The sequence below is a fragment of the Pelophylax lessonae genome (assembly GCF_965119305.1).
Source record: "Pelophylax lessonae genome assembly, chromosome: 3".
In the NCBI taxonomy this organism is placed as follows: domain Eukaryota; kingdom Metazoa; phylum Chordata; class Amphibia; order Anura; family Ranidae; genus Pelophylax; species Pelophylax lessonae.
In genome coordinates this window covers 112,031,931-112,051,124 of record NC_138770.1, presented here as the reverse complement: position 1 = coordinate 112,051,124, position 19,194 = coordinate 112,031,931, and the positions used below count along the sequence as shown (strand labels likewise).

The 19,194-nt window shown below is 46.9% G+C and overlaps 1 protein-coding gene across 1 annotated transcript in view; it reads left to right on the top strand.

The window, feature by feature from the left end:
• The window catches only part of LOC309550105 (adhesion G protein-coupled receptor F5-like), a gene marked incomplete at its 5' end in the record, with an annotated part of 389,437 nt that overhangs the window by 332,412 nt on the left and 37,831 nt on the right, over positions 1–19,194 (top strand). The window contains one exon of the mRNA XM_082250562.1: positions 16,735–16,800. Coding sequence (XP_082106688.1) covers positions 16,735–16,800 — 66 coding nt within the window. The remainder of the gene's footprint in view (positions 1–16,734; positions 16,801–19,194) is intronic.

Below are 19,194 nucleotides of genomic sequence, written 5' to 3'. Positions count from 1 at the left end.
ATGTAATCCACTGTGTTACATGATAATATTACTAGGGATGGGCGAACGGTTCAGCCCGAGCATAAGTTCAGGCCGAATATTTGCCTGTTCGGCCGTTTGCGGAACACTCAAATTTGCAGGGTGTTTGCCCCAAAGGTTTGCCCAATCAGGGTGCAGCTTAAGCTGGTTGTTAAGGAGCGGGGCCGGGATGCTGGCTGCAGCGTTCTTAACAACCGAGGAGTCTATAGCTGTCACAATAGGTTTCCCCGCTTACAGCTGAATAGTAAAAAAATAAGGAAAAGAACAAGTACATACCAGACCCTCCCTCGCCCCCCTCCATTTCCTGATCTGCTAGGCTGCATGCCTAGATAAGGGTCTGGTATGGAATTGGGGGGGGGGAACCCCACACCGTTTTCTTTTTTAATTTTGGCATGGGGTTCCCCTCAGGTCTGGTATGGATGGGGGGGGGGCCCATGTGCTTTTTTCTTTATTTTTTCAATAGCTGGGTGCCAGGAATTGTAACTACGAGTCATTTTAATTGGGATTTGACTTTGTTTTTTTTAGAAATGTCGTTTTTGCTGTAGCATGTTTTATGCATGCTACAGATGTGCCACTTTACAGGCACATTAAGGGGACCCCCCAGGCATTATATTTAAAGGATTTTTTCATTTTATTGTTGTACTTTATGCATAATAACATCACTGCTCCTGAAAAAAACGATAATTTTTAACCACTTTCCCACTGGGCACTTAAACCTCCTTCCTAACCAGACCAATTTTCAGCTTTCAGTGCTCTCATTTTGAATGACAATTACTCAGTCATGCAACACTGTACCCATATGAAATTTTCGTACTTTTTTTCACACATATAGAGCTTTCTTTTTCGTGGTATTTAATCATGAGTTTTTTATTTTAATCAACCCATTAATCAATTGGTTTTTTATTTTTTTGTGCTATAAATGACAAAAAAAATGTAAAAAAATGCAGTTTTCTTCGTTTCGGTTTTAAAATTTTGCAAATTTAGCAAATTTTCTTCATAAATTTTGGCCAAAATTTATACTGCTACATATATTTGGTAAAAATAACCCAAATAACTATATATTATTTGGTCTTTGTGAAGGAAATAGAGTTTACAAGCTATGGTGCCAATCATTGAAAATTGATCACACCTGATGTACTGACGGCCTATCTCATTTCTTGAGACCCTAAGGGCTCTTTCACACATGCGGACCGTTCAGATCCGCCTGTCAGTTTTTTTGGCGGATCTGAACGGTCCCCCCATGCATCTCTATGGGGCATCGGATGTCAGCAGAGACATGTCCGTTGACATCCGATCTGATCCATCAAATCTGGACGGATGGAAACCCTATTTTCCATCCGTCCAGCAGGTCGGATCGGATGGGATTGGATCAGAACGGACCGACGGTCCGTTCCCATCCGATTCCCCCATAGAGATGTATGGGGAACTTACAGCTGTGTCTCCGCACACAGTGCGGAGAACAGCTGTCATCCTCCTCAGCAGGGGATCGGCGGATTGATCCCTCGCTGAGAAAAACTGAGTCAGTCCGACAGACGGACAGTGTGAAAGAGCCCTTACAAGCCAGGAAAGTACAAATACCCCCCAAATTACCCCTTTTTGGAATGTAGACATTCCAAGGTATATAGTAAGAGCCATGGTGAGTTTTTGAAGTTGTATTTTTTCCCACAATTCTTTGCAAAATGAAGATTTTTTTTTTCTTTTTTCACAAAATTGTCACATTACCAAGTTATTTCTCACACATTGTATAGGCATACTTGCAACTACACCCCAAAATGCATTCTGCCACTCCTCCTGAGTATGGCGATACCACATGTGTGAGACTTTTACACAGCCTGGCCAGATACAGAGGCCCAACATCCAAGTATTACCTCCAGGTGTTCTGGGAGCAAAAATTACACACATAATTTCCTGACAACCTATCACACTTTAAAGGCCCTGGAGCACCAGGGCAATGGAAATTCCAACAAAATGACCCCATTTTGTAAAGCAAACACACCAACATATAATCTATGAGGAATAATGTGTCTTTTGAACATGTAATTTTTTTCCACAAGTTTTTGGAAAATGTGGAATGAAAATGAAAATGCATTTTTTGTTTTTCACAAAGTTGTCCATTTATAAGATATTTCTAACACATAGCATGTACATAGCAAAAATGACACCCCAAAATACATTCTACTACTCCTCCTGAGTATGACAATATCACATGTGTGAGACTTTTACACAGCCTAGCCACATACAGAGGCCCAACATGCAGGGAGCACCGTCATTTCCTGACTACCCATTACAATTTTGTGAGGCACTTTAGGGCACTGATAAGCTCTGTAGTGGCACTGATGTGGCACAGATGAGCACTGATTTGGCACGGATGAGCACTGACGTGGCATGGATGTGGCATAGATGAGCACTGATGTGGCATGGATGTGGCACAGATAAGCACTGACATGGCATGGATGTGGCATGGATGAGCACTGATGTGGCATGGATGAGCACTGACATAGCATGGATTAGCATTGATGTGGCATGGATGTGGCAAGAATGAGCACTAATGTGGCATAGATGTCATGGATGAGCACGGATGTGGCATGGATGAGCCACGCATGAGCACTGACGTGGCTTGGGTGGGCGCATGGATAAGGTATGATTGAGACAGGGACAGGCATGACTGAGGTATGAGTGAGGCAGGGTATGAGTGCAGCTGCAGCCTCCCTCCACTCCTCGCACACGTTACTGATCGTTGTGTACAGTGTGCGAGGAGAGGAGAGAACTAAACCGGACATGCGCCAGTTTGTTGACAACTGATCGCTCTGTCATTGGGACAATGACAGCGGCCCTTTACCACGATCTGGGTACGATCTGACCACAGTCCCGGCGAGCACAGACACTTCCGTGTGCACACCCCTAGGGGGCGCGCGGGAAGCGCGATTCTGGGAGGACGTCATTGTGTGCCCTCCCAGAATAAGCCGACCGCACTATAGCCATCATTCGGCTATGGCCCGTTCGGCAAGTGGTTAAAAAAAATTTCTATTGATATATGTCCCCCAGGGCAGTACTTACACCCCTGTACATCTCACAAAATTACTTTACAACCACTTAAGATAATAGCCTTCTGTGTGCAGCAGTCCCCCTCAGCCCCTCTAATACTTACCTGAGGTCCATCTAGATCAAGCAATGGTACCGGAGTGTCTCGGCTGCCCGGGACCCCCCTCCTCATTGGCTGAGACAACAGCATGGTGCCATTGGCTCCCTCTGCTGTCAATTTAAGTCAGTCAGCCAATGAGGAAAGAAAGGAGGCGGGTCGCGGATCCATGTCTGAATGAACACAGTGAGCTGTGGCTCAGCTCGGGTGCTCCCATAGCAAGCTGCTTGGTGTGGGGGCACTCAACAGGAGGGAGGGGCCAGGAGCACAGAAGAGGGACCTGAGAAGAGGGGGTCTGTGATGCTCTGTGCAAAACCACTGCACTGAGCAGATAAATATAACATGTTTGTAATTTTTAACTAAAATAAAATTAGATTTTAGTATCACTTTAAATGAAAATACAAATCTTGCTTGTAACATCAGGGGGGTTATGGGGTGCCCCTCCATAACACTATAGGTGTAAGGTGTTATCTTCAAAGAGAAGTTTAGTGCTTTCCATTAGCAACTGAGTTATAGTGTGTTTAAACCCAAAAACAAAAATGTCAGCTTCGTTCTTCCCTCAGTCTTGCACAGTTGTGGAGGCTCCTCTCCTGTGCTGAAATTGCTTACTCTGATTTCACAGTGTGAACATCCCATAGTTTGCATCAGAAGTTGCAATAAATAAGACATAGTCCACCTTTAGCATAATCTAGCTCCCTCTTCCCTAGTCTGACTATCCCATGCCTTTTTATCATTGAATTTCAGTGAGGCTCAGAATCATATGTGGGCCTTACCTAGGGCAGTCTGCATGCAATTACAGTCTGCTTAAAGCTGACCTTAACTCGGTCTCTCTAAATCGGATTTCTTCAGATACCTACAAATTAGACATTACATTAGACACAACACTATGTTCTACCCCATAGGGAACCCCCCTCAATGTTTAAGCGCTTGTGTAATGAGACCTCTAGAGATAGGGGCACAATCTCCATTCTGTACAACTATCCTAATGAGCAGGATCTCCTGTCCTGAATGAATCGGCTGCTATGGTGCAGTGGGAATCTGAGCTGGGGCAAACGTTCTCCCCGGAGGAATGGCAGGAAATGGTAACTAATATGCATAAAAGCGCTAAATCCACTTTGATTAAGGAATTGGTTGTTATAATGCACACTAGGTGGCACCTTACCCCGGTGAGGTTGCATAAGATGTTCCCTGAAAAACCAGATACTTGCTTCTGGGGTTGTCAAAGGGACAAACCTCCATACCTTCTGGGAATGCCCTGTAGCCCAGGTACTATGGCATAAGGCAGCAGTTAGGGTCACATCTGTTTTGGGGTCTCCCTTTATGGGAACGATCCCTATATGCCAATTTTTTGCAGATATACCGGGGCCCTGCCACCATGCCAGAAATTGATTCATACACTGTTTAGTGCTATTCAGTGGGTCATTGCTTTGAATTGGAAATCAACTTCAATTCCATGGGCCCAGGTGATGCAACGCATGGAAGCGATTAAACTTATGGAGAGGATTCATCACACAATCCTTGACACTATACATACCTTTCAGTCCAAATGGTTGTATTGGTCAACAGACTGATTTGGGGCTTAAATGTCTTGAACTAGTGAGTGCCCCCAGGCGAAGTGGTCCCCTGGCTCTTTGTTTACCTCTGACTCTTACTGGTACCCAGCTAACCCTGGCTGAGAGAGATAGAGGAGGCTGTAGTATGCTGTTGACTTTTGTAGGTATGACTGGGAGACTGATATACACATAGAGGATTGGAAGGTTCACCAAGCCCCTTTATGGTTATGTTATCATAACTTTGTTTTTCTAACCCTTACTGCTAATTTTTTGTTCAATTTGTTTTGTTTTCGTTATATTTTACTTGAGGCTTAGGCATTCGATTGCATGCATTAGCATTGTACTTCTGCTGATTTGCCTTGTATGCACATCTTTCACAATTGCTGCTATCTCTCCTCATCCCTCCTATGTTATGTGAATGTTATTTTCTTTTGTTTTCAATAAAAACTTTTGGTATTAAAAAAACAAAAAGCTGACCTTAACTCGAAGGCCTCTCCCAGGATGCGAAGGCCAGGCACGGCACTTAGGCACATCTGCCATAATAATGTCAGCCAAACAAAAGAGGACTGAAGTTCCACTTTAAAAAGGCCTACTCCTCCAACTGTTGAGACAATGAACACTTTGGTCAGAAGTATTTAATGTACAGTATTGTGTATATAGTGCAGGAGTGTGGAAGACAGAGCACAGGATTTGGGGAGTGCTGCAGTCAGTGTCGGGTTTAGGACACATAACGCAGGCTGCAGGGGTCCAGAGTGTGTATCACAATGTGTTCAAGGATCAGGAGTATTTAAGGCACAGAGGGCTGTAGTCAGTACTGGGTTTAGGAGTAGATGACACACAGAGAGTAGGTTCCAGGAGTGTTATCCACAGAATGCAGGGAACAGGCGCGTTATCCACATAATGCAGGGGTCAGCAGTATGGAATGCACAGAATGCAGGGGTCAGCAGTATGTAATGCACAGAATGCAAGGGTCTTCTTTTCCCCACCAATCCCCCCTCCCAGCACAACAAATTCCCCCAAATGTATTTTCCTAGCAAACAACCCCCCCCCCCCCAATCCCTTTTTTAGCCCAGATCCTCTTCTTCCCATCGTTAGTCCTTTCTCTACTTCTGGCACAAATCATTTCTTCCCAGTACAGATTTTCCACCCCCAAATCCTCTCCAAGCACAAATCCTCTGCCCTCTATTAGCACAGAGCCACCCCTCCATACCAGCACAAACCCTCCTTCCTTTTAAAACCCTCCAGGACAAACATTGCTCCCCATCCCCCTCCCAGCAAAAATCTTCTCCCCACTTCTCGTACAGATCTCCTTTCCCATGCCCTCCCTTCCAGAACAATCCCCCCAGTCAAATCCCCCACCCCCCAGCACAAATCCTCTTTGTCCCAAATCCTCACGACTGCACAAGTCCTCTCCCTAATTGTATCACAAATCTTCCCACCCAAATCCCCCCTACCAGCACAAATCTACTTCCTCTTCTCCGTTACAAATTTTCCTCCACCACACCCAAATCCTCCCTCCCAGCACAATCCACCTTTCTTCCCCATTTCAGCATAAATCCCCACCTACCTCAGTGCCCCCTCTCCCAGAACAAATCCTTATCCCCTTCGACCCCCCCCCCCGCACAAACCCTTCTTCTCTCCAATCCCTCCTCCCAGAATATATCCTCTTCTACCCCACAAATCCTCCCTCACAGCACAACCCCCTTTCCAGTAAAAATCCCCCCCCCCCCAATTCTCCCAGCACATTTTGCTCCAATCCCCCTTCCAACCAAATCTCTCTGCACTTTTGCAAAATCTGTCTGCGCCAGTCTTTATGAATTTTAGGGTATAAGTCTAATTGGAGTAATTTAGATTTATTAACATTCTACAGTACCTTACCCCTTGAAATTGTCCACATTTTGTCATGTTACAACCAAAAATGTAAATGTATTTTATTGGGATTTTACATAATAGATCAACACAAAGTGGCACATAATTGGAAGGAAAATTATGGTTTTCAAATTTTTTTACAAATAAATATGTGAAAAGTGCGATGTGCATTTTTAGTCAGCCCCCACTTTGTAGAACCACCTTTCACTGCAATTAAAGCTGCAAGTCTTTTTGGGTATGTCTATACCAGATTTGCACATCTAGAGAGTGAATGTTTTGACCATTCTTCTTTTCAAAATAGCTCAAGCTCTGTCAGATTGGATGAAGAGGGTCTGTGAACAGCAATTTTCAAGTTTTGCCACAAAATCTCAATTGGATTTGGGTCTGGACTTTGGGCCATTCTAACACATGAATATGTTTTGATCTAAACCAATCCATTGTAGCTCTGGCTGTATGTTTAGGGTCGTTGTTCTGGTGGAAGATGAACCTCCGCCCCAGTCTCAAGTCTTTTGCAGACTCTAACAGGCTTTCTTTGCAGATTGCCCTGCTTTTGGCTCCATCAATCTTCCCATCAGCTCTGACAAGCTTCCGTGTCTCTGCGGCAGCATCATGTTGTGGGGATGCTTCTCTTCATCAATGTTTTATGGTGGGGATGATGTGTTCAGGGTTATGTGAAGTGTTAGTTTCGTGCCACACATAGTGTTTGTAGTACAAAAAAAATATATACAGATTGTATATATTAGCGCGCCAGGGAGATATTAACAGGATCTAGTATACTAATTGTATAAATAATATGTGGATAAATAAAGTGGTTAGTGATTTAAATCAATAAATAAATTAATTTAATTAATTAGTTGCAGCTGCTATGTAAAGTGCGGGTGCTAGTGATGAAAAAAAGTAATCACAATAGTGATAACTATAGCGCTTGCAGTGTCCCCTAGTGGGAGAAAATTATTTCACAATAGTGCTTAATATTAATAAATAGTGATACTATCAAATAAATAATTAATTAAATACACTAATAAATAGACAATTAATAAATAAGTGAATAACATAAATAAATCACTGGTAATTATAGTCCTTCACAGTGTGCAGAGAAAAAAACTTTCAATTGGTAAAAAATGAATAAATCATGCAGTCCAAACACAATTAATATAATAAAAAAGTGCTGGTGCTCCTTGCTTGATTTCTTAGTGCTTCCTTCACCATGAGTAAATAAATGAAATGCCCACTCACCGAATGCTGTGGGTTTTATATGTCATATGACACTAAAACCGTCTGTGCTTATTAAGAGATCCTGCCCGGATCGAATACGCACTCGAGTGGAACGCATACCGGAACTACCGCTCTCCACTCTTTGTGCCGAACATATGACGGTCCTATCTGTTTGCCTGTTTTGTTTGGTTTGAACACGGTTACCTCACATTTGCTGTTTAATTTTTTGAACTTTGGATGAGCACCTTTATCACCTGCTGGAAGTTTTATGGATTTTACCTTTGCTATGCATGGGGTGTGTGAATAAAAATATTGGAAACAATACCACACTATCCGCTTTTTATTTCCTCATCACGGCTGTGATTGGAGGGGACTTTGCAGGAAGGGCACATTCCAAGGCTGGGATCGTAGCTGGAGGAGACTATCCGAGGTAGAAGAAATACCCGTAGTGGCTGAAAAGACCCAGGGAGATCTATTCGATCCGGGCAGGATCTCTTAATAAGCACAGACGGTTTTAGTGTCATATGACATATAAAACCCACAGCATTCGGTGAGTGGGCATTTCATTTATTTACTCACGGTGAAGGAAGCACTAAGGAATCAAGCAAGGAGCACCAGCACTTTTTTATTATATTAATTGTGTTTGGACTGCATGATTTATTCATTTTTTACCAATTGAAAGTTTTTTTCACTGCACACTGTGAAGGACTATAATTACCAGTGATTTATTTATGTTATTCACTTATTTATTAATTGTCTATTTATTAGTGTATTTAATTAATTATTTATTTGATAGTATCACTATTTATTAATATTAAGCACTATTGTGAAATAATTTTCTCCCACTAGGGGACACTGCAAGCCCTATAGTTATCACTATTGTGATTACTTTTTTTCATCACATAGTGTTTGTAGGCTTGTAGGCCAAAAATGTACGTTTTGGTCTCATCTGACAAGAGCACTTTCTTCCACATGTTTGCTGTGTCCATCGCATAGCTTCTTGCAAACTGCAAATGGTACTTCTTATGGCTTTCTTTCAACAAAGTACAGCCCGGAGCAATAGAACAAAAGAAATAGGCGGAGGGATAGCATGACTTGGCCATCAGTGTAATTGTCTATGAAAGGGTTAACATGTTAGGCAGTCTGGGGTTTGTCCTTCTATTGGTCAGGACAGCTAGGGAGGGGCTGTTTAAGGGGGGAAGTGAGCTCACTGTAGTCTTTCCCACGATTGGTCAGGGCAGCTAAGGGAGGGGCTGTAGAAGGGGGGAAGTGAGCTCACTGTAGTCTTTCCCGGGCTTCAGTTCCCGCGTGGGTGAAGAAGCATTAGAAGCATTCGGATCGTCTGCTGCCGTCGGGTATTGTGGCCCCCCCCTCCCCCCCCCACTATTGCCCCGCACTGCCTGACTATCTCCCCGTGCCTCCTCCACCTCCATACTGCTTTCAAGCCCCATGTCAGACGCTCGGTCCCTCGTGGAGCAGCTGCGGTCCATGGCTGAGTCCATGGGACAGGACTGGCTGCAGCAGCAGGTCTCCGGACTGCTTGCCCCGGCCACAGCGAATGCAGGGGGGAGACGTGCTCGGAGGACTCGTCCCCCGGAGCGCTTCAGCCCCCCCCTCCCTCTAGAGCTCAGCGCCGCTTTGGGAGCCCCTCGGAGGACCCTCCAGGCACGTCGGAACAGCGCTCTCCAGCTGTCTCCGGCACTGGCACTGGGAGGAATCCCCGTCATCGGTGGAGCTCTGCAGGTGGGGGCCACAGCCACACTCTCTCCCCCCCCCCACCTGCGTGTCGTGGGCATCCAGAACATGCGGCTGCCTCCCCTGTGGATGCTCCGGCAGAGGGGGCAGCCCGGCGTGGGAGGGTCAGTGCGGCGGGCTCCGGTCAGTCCGGTAGAGCGGCCGGAGGCCCCTCCCGCCCCAGGGCCTCTTCTTCATCTGGTCGGGATCTCGGTCAGGGCAGATCCCCTCCCCCCAGCACCAGCAGGAAGAGGAAATCGTGGGGGTCTGCCGTGCGGTCGGGGGACTGCAGTCGTCTGAGCCGGGATGGTCGTCCGAGTCCGGGAGCGGTCGGTGCGGCCGTGCCAGACCTTTCTACCGCAGATGCCCTGCATGCTTCATCCAGGTCCGAAGGCGAGCTGTCCAGCGCGGAGGAAGAGGCGGCGCCACGTCCGGCGGCAGCGATGGAGTTCCGGTGAGGCGGCTGTGGGGTCCGTTCCTAGTCAGCCCGGTGAGTACAATTTTGCTTCCTTGTTTCCTTCACAGAGTGTGCAGTCTTATGGGGGGGTGAGTGGGGGGGTGGGGGCCCCCGGGGCGGGTCTAGTGGCGCCTTCTCCCGCTGTGAGCGGTTTCTCCTCGCCCCAGGCAGCGGGCATGGCGTCTGCCGTGCCTGCTTCCGTCGCAGCGTTTCAGGAGCTGGTGGCGGGTTTGCGGGTTTTGGTACAACGTTTGGACGCGGCTGCTCCTCCCGCAGCGTCGCCGGTGTCGGCTTGGGTGGCTGCTTCGCCTGGGGTTGGCGTGGCGGTAAATCAGGGGCAGGCTGCCCCCCCTGCTGTGGTTCCGTTGGGTGCGGCTCCGGCGGGGGGCGCAGTGGGTGAGCGGCCCGCGGCCGAGGCGTCTAAGGACGCTGGCAAGGGCGTGGATTCTGTGCGTTTGGCGGACTCCGCCAAATGCGAAGTTTATGTTTGTTTTGAGGGTTCTTTGGGCGCCCATCTCAAACCGGAGGTGCGGGAAAAGATTTTGAAAGGGGACTATGTGGAGAATTTTACCCTTTTGCCCTTAGAGAAGTTTAATCTGGACCGGATTAAGCCTGAGGAGTCCAAGAAGGAGGATGAGGAGAAGCGCCGGTATCGCCTTATTCCGCGGACGTTTAGCAATTGGCTACAAGCGTTTGCCATTTTTGCTAGCGTGATTGGGGAGAAGCACCCCGAGAATTGTTCACCTTTATTCTGCTATCTTAATGCCATCGGCGAGGCCCACAGGGTGTATGGGGGTGTGGCCTGGTTGCGGTATGATGAGCAGTTCCGTCAGCGGAAGGCGGTGCGGTCGTCGTTGCGTTGGGATCATAAGGACATCGGCCTATGGATGAACCTTATGACCTCGGCGCGGGCCTCCTCTTCGTTTTTTCCAGGGGGGGCCGGGAGTCCGACCACCCCAGGACAGCCGGCCACAAAACGACGGGGTTGCTGTTGGCAGTTCAACGAGGGTACCTGTAAATTTGGCGCCAGCTGCCGTTACAAGCACGAATGCTCCCACTGTGGCGGATCCCACCCCTTGTCCCGGTGCTTTAAGGCAGGCAAGTCCCGTTCCGGCGACGCTTCGGGAAAAAGGGTGGACTCCGGTGAGGGTGGACAGGATGGCCCCCTTCCTAAATAGGTACCCGGATCGACAGGCCGCTCGCTTGTTGGAGGCGGGTTTCTCGGGGGGTTTTGTCATTCCTTGCTCCCTGGCTCGGATTCCTCCCCTGGCTGACAATTTGCGGTCGGCTCAGTTGCACTCCGCGGTGGTTTCGGAGAAACTCGCCAAGGAAGTGGCGTTGGGGCGTATGAGCGGCCCCTTTTCTGTCCCTCCTTTGCCTGATTTGGTGGTCTCCCCATTGGGGGTGGTCCCTAAGAAGGAGCCTAATAAGTTTCGGCTGATACACCACCTTTCTTTTCCGAAGGGTGGGTCGGTCAATGATGCCATTGCCCCAGAGTCATGCGCGGTTTCATATACCTCTTTCGATGCTGCGGTCTTCTGGGTCCGGCACTATGGCAGGGGTTCTCTGATGGCAAAGAATGATATTGAGTCAGCTTTTCGGCTATTGCCAGTTCATCCGTGCAGTTTTCATCTTTTGGGTTGTAGATGGTCTGGGGGTTTCTATGTGGATCGCTGTCTACCTATGGGGTGTTCCATTTCCTGCGCCTTGTTCGAGACCTTCAGTTCCTTTGTGGAATGGGTGGTCCGGGATGTGGCGGGTGTGAATTCGGTCATCCATTACTTGGACGACTTCCTGTGCGTTGGCCCACCTTCTTCTAAGCTCTGTGGTGTACTGCTGGCTACGGTTCAGCACATAGCGGAGCGTTTCGGTATTCCACTGGCGGCGGATAAGACGGAGGGCCCTCTCGCCGTCATAAAATTCTTGGGGATCATTATAGATTCCCAGGCCATGGAATGTCGCCTGCCGGAGGACAAGCTGTCGGCTCTCAAGGATGAGGTGCGGGTGGTTGCCGGTAAGCGTAAGGTACAGCTTCGCGAATTGCAATCGCTCCTGGGCAAGCTGAATTTCGCTTGCCGCATTATGCCGATGGGCCGGGTTTTTTGTCGCCGGCTCTCTTCTGCGACGGCTGGGATACAGTCCCCCAGGCACTTTATTCGTTTGACGGGGGAGCACGCAGCTGACCTGAGGGTGTGGCAGGTTTTCCTGGACACGTTCAATGGGCGGTCGTTGTGGATGGACGGGCCGGTCAGCAACAGTGATATTGATCTTTTCACAGACGCGGCCGGGTCGGCCGGGTATGGTGCATACTTCGGGGGGCATTGGAGTGCGGAACGATGGCCGGAAGACTAGCGGGGGGCAGGTTTTTTGCGCAATCTGGTCCTCCTGGAATTGTTTCCGGTTCTAGTGGCCATTGAGTTGTGGGGGGGGTTGTTTCGTGACAAGAAAATCCGTCTCCACTGCGATAATTTGGGGGTTGTCCAAGTCATCAATACTCTGTCTGGGTCTTCTCCGCCGGTGGTGCGGCTTCTGCGTCATCTGGTATTGCGTTGTCTGCAATTGAATGTCTTTCTGTATGCTGTGCATCTCCCGGGGGTGAAAAACACTTTGGCTGATGCTTTGTCTAGTTTTCAGTTGGACAGGTTCCGGGAGTTGGCACCGGGAGCGGAGCGACACGGCACCCCTTGTCCACGACGGCTTTGGAAGATTGCATTGGCATCGCCTCCGGGTTGATTCGCGGCTCCTTGAGTGGGTCCACGTGGTCTGCTTACACCAAGGTTTGGCGGGAGTGGGGGGCCATGTTACTTGAGGCAGGGGTGGATATGCTCGGGACAGAGGTCAGGAATCTTTTGATCTATTTTATCTGCTTGAATTTCACGGCGGGGGTGTCGGTTTCTGCGGTCAATCGTAAACTATCGGCTATTGCTTTTCTGTGTAAGTTGAGGGGTGTTGCGGATTTTACCAAAGATTTTTTGGTTCGGCAGGCGCTGAGGGGTTATCGGCGGGGTGCCCCAAAGCTTGATGGGCGCCGGCCGATCACGTTTGGGCTCCTGCAGACGTTGTTCGCCCAGGTGGGCGGGGTGTGTTTCTCCAGTTTTGAAGTCCTTTTGTTCCGGGTCGCCTTTGCGCTGGCCTTTTACGGGGCTCTTAGGGTGAGCGAGCTCGTCAGCTCCTCTAGGGCGGCACAGGGGGGATTACAGATGGCGGATGTTCACAGCGATGGTTCTTCCGTGGTTTTGATTATCCGCCGTTCAAAGACGGACCAAGTCGGCAGGGGCGCATCCGTGCGTCTTGGCCACATACGGGGCTCGCCCATTTGTCCGGTTTCGGCGTTTCTCGAATATCTTAGGGTTCGACCGGCTGGGTCCGGTTCTTTCCTGGTGCACGCGGACGGGTCGGCCCTGTCCACTTTTCAATTTGTTTCGGTGATGCGCCGTTGTCTTACGGCCGCGGGCTTGCAGGCACTGCAATATTCTTCCCACTCGTTCCGCATCGGGGCTGCTACAGAAGCTGCTAGGTGGGGTTTGGATGAGTCTGTTTTACGGCGTATTGGTAGGTGGGAGTCAAACAAATTCAAGCTCTATGTCCGCCCCCATTTGGTGTAACCACGGTTCTTGCGGGGTTTCTTTTTTGCTTGTTATTTGCTTAATATGCTTGTTTTGCCCCCTTTTTTTTTTTTTTTTTCCCTTTCGCTGGCGCTGTTTCGTAGTGTTATCGTTGGTCTGTTTTCGTTTCAGGTGCGGTGGCCCTCGTGTGGATTTTGGGACACTCTTTTGTCTATTGGGGGGCCAGATGGGCGGATGTTCGGCCGCAAGGGCGACAGCTTGGTTTACCTCGGTCTGAGGCTACCGTTCGGTGGATCGGCGTTCCAGGCATGTTGTGGGGCAGGGTGCTTCCAGAGGTACACAGGGTATCCCGGTTGGACAGGGCCCCGGACGTTTTAGTCATCCACGCCGGCGGCTACGATATGGGTGTTAGGTCTTGCCGCCACCTGATTCGGGACGTCAAGTTTGACATTCTCCGGCTCTGCATGGAGTTCCCGGACACGGTGGTGGTATGGTCGGACATTGTGGGCCGCGCGTCTTGGCGTCAGGCCCGGTCCGTGGAAAAGTTGAACAAAGCCCAGGTGAAGGTCAATAAAGAGGTTGCCAGGTTCCTCGTGCGTAACGGGGGGTTCGTGGTCAGACACAGGGAGTTGGAGGTTGATACATGGCGGTATTTGCGCAGTGATGGGGTGCACCTCAATGCGGTGGGCATAGATCTTTGGGCCCTGGGTCTGCAGGAGGGGATACAGAGAGCGTTAGGTTTTTGGCGGGGCACAATGGTGTGAGGTTTCCCACCTTGTGCTGTGGCGGTTGGGGGTCTTTGGAGGTGTGTCTGGTAAAACCTGCTGTACTTAGCAGCTGAGGGACCCCATCTAAGGTATGGAGTCACCTGGGGAATGTCATGTTAATAGATGGGTTAACTGGTACTTGGTATTTGGGGCCTCCAAAGATCGGCAACCTTATGTGATCTTTTATTTGAATATTTTGGTTCCAGTTTTAAGGAACGTGTTATATATATTTTGTTATTGGTTAATAAATGGCCACGTTGGCCAATTTTACTCCAATAAAGGTGTCCGTGTATTTATTGCAGGAAGTTCATTGAAAGGGTTTGGGATTTGAGATAAGGGTTATGGTAAGTGTCCAAATTTCATCTGGGGTGCCTTTGTCAAGTACAGCCCGGAGCAATAGAACAAAAGAAATAGGCGGAGGGATAGCATGACTTGGCCATCAGTGTAATTGTCTATGAAAGGGTTAACATGTTAGGCAGTCTGGGGTTTGTCCTTCTATTGGTCAGGACAGCTAGGGAGGGGCTGTTTAAGGGGGGAAGTGAGCTCACTGTAGTCTTTCCCACGATTGGTCAGGGCAGCTAAGGGAGGGGCTGTAGAAGGGGGGAAGTGAGCTCACTGTAGTCTTTCCCGGGCTTCAGTTCCAGCGTGGGTGAAGAAGCATTCCCGCCCGCCCGCCCCTACATTGGGATGTCTGTTTCATGTGTTTATGTGCTGATTTTCGGTTGGGGGTCTTTGGAGGTGTGTCTGGTAAAACCTGCTGTACTTAGCAGCTGAGGGACCCATCTAAGGTATGGAGTCACCTGGGGAATGCCATGTTAATAGATGGGTTAACCAGTATTTTAAATTGGGAGGTATCTGCTGTGTGTTGAGGTCGTCCCCGAGCCGGTGCTGCGGCTGGGGACAGTTAAGAGTTACACAGATACACAAAATGGTACTTGGTATTTGGGGCCTCCAAAGATCGGCAACCTTATGTGATCTTTTATTTGAATATTTTGGTTCCAGTTTTAAGGAACGTGTTATATATATTTTGTTATTGGTTAATAAATGGCCACGTTGGCCAATTTTACTCCAATAAAGGTGTCCGTGTATTTATTGCAGGAAGTTCATTGAAAGGGTTTGGGATTTGAGATAAGGGTTATGGTAAGTGTCCAAATTTCATCTGGGGTGCCTTAGTCATGGCTTTCTTCTTGTCACTCATCCAAAAAGGCCAGATTTGTGGAGTGCAGGACATATAGTTGTCCTGTGGATAGATTCTTCTACCTGAGCTGTGGATCTCTGCAGCTCCTCCAGAGTTACCATGGGCCTCTTGGCCACTTCTCTGCTTGATGCTCTCCCTGCCCGGTCTGTCAGTGTAGGTGGACGGCCCTGTCTTGGTAGGTTTGCAGTTGTGCCATACTCTTTCCATTTTCAGATGATGGATTGAACAATTCCCCTGTGAGATGGTCAAAGCTTGGGATATTTTTTTATAACTTAATCCTGCTTTAAACTTCTCCACAACTTTATCCCTGACCTGTCCGGTGTGTTTCCTGGCCTTTATGATGCTGTTTGTTCACTAAGGTTCTCTAACAAATCTCTGGGGGCTTTATGGAACAGCTGTATTGATACGGAGATTAAATTACACACAGGTAGGCTCTATTTACTAATTAGGTGACTTCTGAAGGCAATTGGTTCTACTAGATTATAGTTAGGGGTATCAGAGTAAAAGCCCGTACACACGATACGAAAATCGGAAGTAAAATTTCATCCGACGAACGATCTGCCGATTTTCGGATTGTTAGTATATTGATTTCAACAGCCAATAACGAGTTTTCAGAAGACAAAAACTGGATGTGCAGGCTATAAAATTTTTATCGAACGTCAACACAACGTCCGATTTTCATTTAATTAGTACAGTTTCCGTCCGAAAAAAAATCGTAAGAGCAAGACTAGGCATGCTTAGAAACGAAAGAACACATACAAAACAATTCAGCACATTACATCACTACTGAAGTTGAATTCTGTCATACGGGAATTTATGTAAGAATGTAACCTCTTCACTTTCGATATGAGACTAGCATGCAACAAAAAACAGACGACAGATCGTTCGATAATCTGATCGGGTGTACGAGGCTTTAAGGGGGCTGAATACAGATGCATTTTTTTTTAAATATTTATTTGTAAAACAAATTTGAAAACCATTAATAATTTTCCTTCCACTTCACAATTATGTGCCACTTTGTGTTGGTCTATCACATAAAATCCCAATAAAATACATTTACGTTTTTGGTTGTAACATAACAAAATGTGGAAAATTTCAAGGGATAAAAATACTTTTTCTAGGCACTGTAAGTTCCTCCATCTCTGGACAGATCATTAATGAATCAGATTAGATCTTTACTGCTCTGGATGTATATTTATTCTCGCTATTTGTTGTTAGGTGCGAAAGGCGGTAAGAAGCAGCATAACTTCTTCCTACTTCAGAACACTCAGGTCCAAGGGGCAGGTGAGTGTATCCTATAATATACATTGGGACTAAACATGAAAGTATAACTAAAGGCAATTTTTTTTTTTCTTTTTGGATAGAGTGAAGAGAGATTAAAGTTCCTGTAACATTTTTTAGTGCCGTTTATGACCCTGTTAGGGAGATTCTCCCTCTCTACCTGTCCTGCTTAACCATCATCATCACATTAAAGTGAAAGAAAATCACAAATTTTTGGGTTGTACCCAGAACAGGAACAAAGGGAACATTTTCCATTGGGGGCACTAGTTCTGGTGACAACCAGGAATGTCCGCCGGTCACTCGGCGATCGTCGCTGCAGAGGGAGAAAGTCAGGCGGCTAGTGTAAACAAGCCGCCTGTCATTCTCCCCTGTGTAGAAACTATGATCATACGGTTCTACTATGTAGGACCTTTGATCATTGTTCCTACAGCTCAAGCCACAGCCAATCACAGTTAGAATCACGCCCCTAGGGACACACACAGCCCCTCCCTCTCAAATAAAGTTAACCCCTTCACTGCCAGTGTAATTTTACAGTAACAGTGCATATGTATAGCACTGATTACTGTAGAAATGTCACTGGTAACCCCAAAAGTGTCAAAAATGTCAGTCAAAGGTCCGATCTGTCCGCCGCAATGTCGCAGTACCGCAAAATAAATCGCAGATCGCCGCCATTACGCATTAAAAAGAAAAACAACAAAAATTACAAAAATCTTTCCCTTTGTTAGTAAACGGGATAACTTTTGCGCAAACCAATCAAAATACGCTTTTTGTGATTTTTTTTACCAAACATATGTAGCATAAAACAAATTGGCCGAAAATGTTAAAAAATTTTGAATTTTACAATTGGACTCTTGTATTTTCACTCTTTTGCCCCCCCTTCCTAGTTTAAATACTCTTTCGCAAATTCTTGGAGTTGTTCACTAAGTACATTTGTTCCTTTGAGAGAAAGGTGCAAACCATCTTTTTTGTACAGTTCCTTTCTATTCCAAGTAGAGCTATCATGAGAAACAAAGCCAAATCCTTGCTCTTGACACCATTTACTAAGCCATATGTTGAACTCCTTTATGCGCCTCTGCCTATCATTCTGAACATTATGCACAGGCAGAACTTCAGAAAATGAAATGGTGGATGCAAAATGCTGTATGTCATTTCCAAGTGTGATAAAAGATTTTTTCACCTCTGACATTTCATTGCAAGCCAGGTCATTTGTCCCTAGATGGACAAGAACATCCACGTCCCCTTCCTGCTTTGCTTGCTTAACAATATTAATAATACGTCTTCTATCTCGCCTAGCAGTAGCACCAGGGAGACATCTCACAGAACCATTTTCTTTAAGCTCCACACTTCTTATGATTGAATCACCCAGCAACAGCTGCTTCCTTTGAGACTTCACTTTATCTTTTTTGTCCTTGGCTGCAGTCTTGCATACATTAGACATAGGAGTCGATGGTTTCTCACCCTCTGTGCTTGAGTCCATATCCATGTTGTCCTTACATTCTGAGAGTGCTGCAAATGAATTTTGGAGAACCACCGACTGTGGGACTTGTCTTCTATCCACCACTCTAAGTCTTCCAGAACCTACAGTAACCCATCTGCCATTTCTGGGGGTCCTCTGTGGCAGTGGCATTGCAGCAGTCCCAGCTGGAGTTTGTTTAACAGATAATTTAAATATCTCTGATTTCAAAAATGCAATTTCCTGCTGCAGTAAGGAGAATTGCCTACAGATCTGACAGCATCCGAATCTCCAAAGAGTGGAACATGAAATAAATGCACAACAATTCCTGCACTGAACCAAGTCTGCCATTTTAAAGAGGAGAAAAAAAAATGTAAATTTAAGTCAAACAAATCTTACCTTTTTTTTTTTTTTTTAGTTTTCCACCTTCCAGCCTACCTCCTGACTATCTCCTGCAATATCTCTTCAATGTACTTAAAATGGTGTACTTGAATGGTGTACTTGCAGCTAATTGAATTAGGCCAGCTAATTAGTATTTCTCTATATATACACACTCCTTCACAGCTCCTCCCCCAGCAACAATTCTAACACCTTAATGGGCTAGTCTCATTAGCAAATGCAAATAGCAAACACCTGACCAAATTCCTTTCCCCTTCTCAAGCAATAGCCAGCAAAAAATACAGATGAGTCAGTTGCAAACTCCAAGCCAATCTCTTGCAGTATCTATTCAATCTCTTCAGTTTCCTGCAATATCTCTTCAATGTACTTAAAATGGTGTACTTGAATGGTGTACTTGCAGCTAATTGAATTAGGCCAGCTAATTAGTATTTCTCTATATATACACACTCCTTCACAGCTCCTCCCCCAGCAACAATTCTAACACCTTAATGGGCTAGTCTCATTAGCAAATGCAAATAGCAAACACCTGACCAAATTCCTTTCCC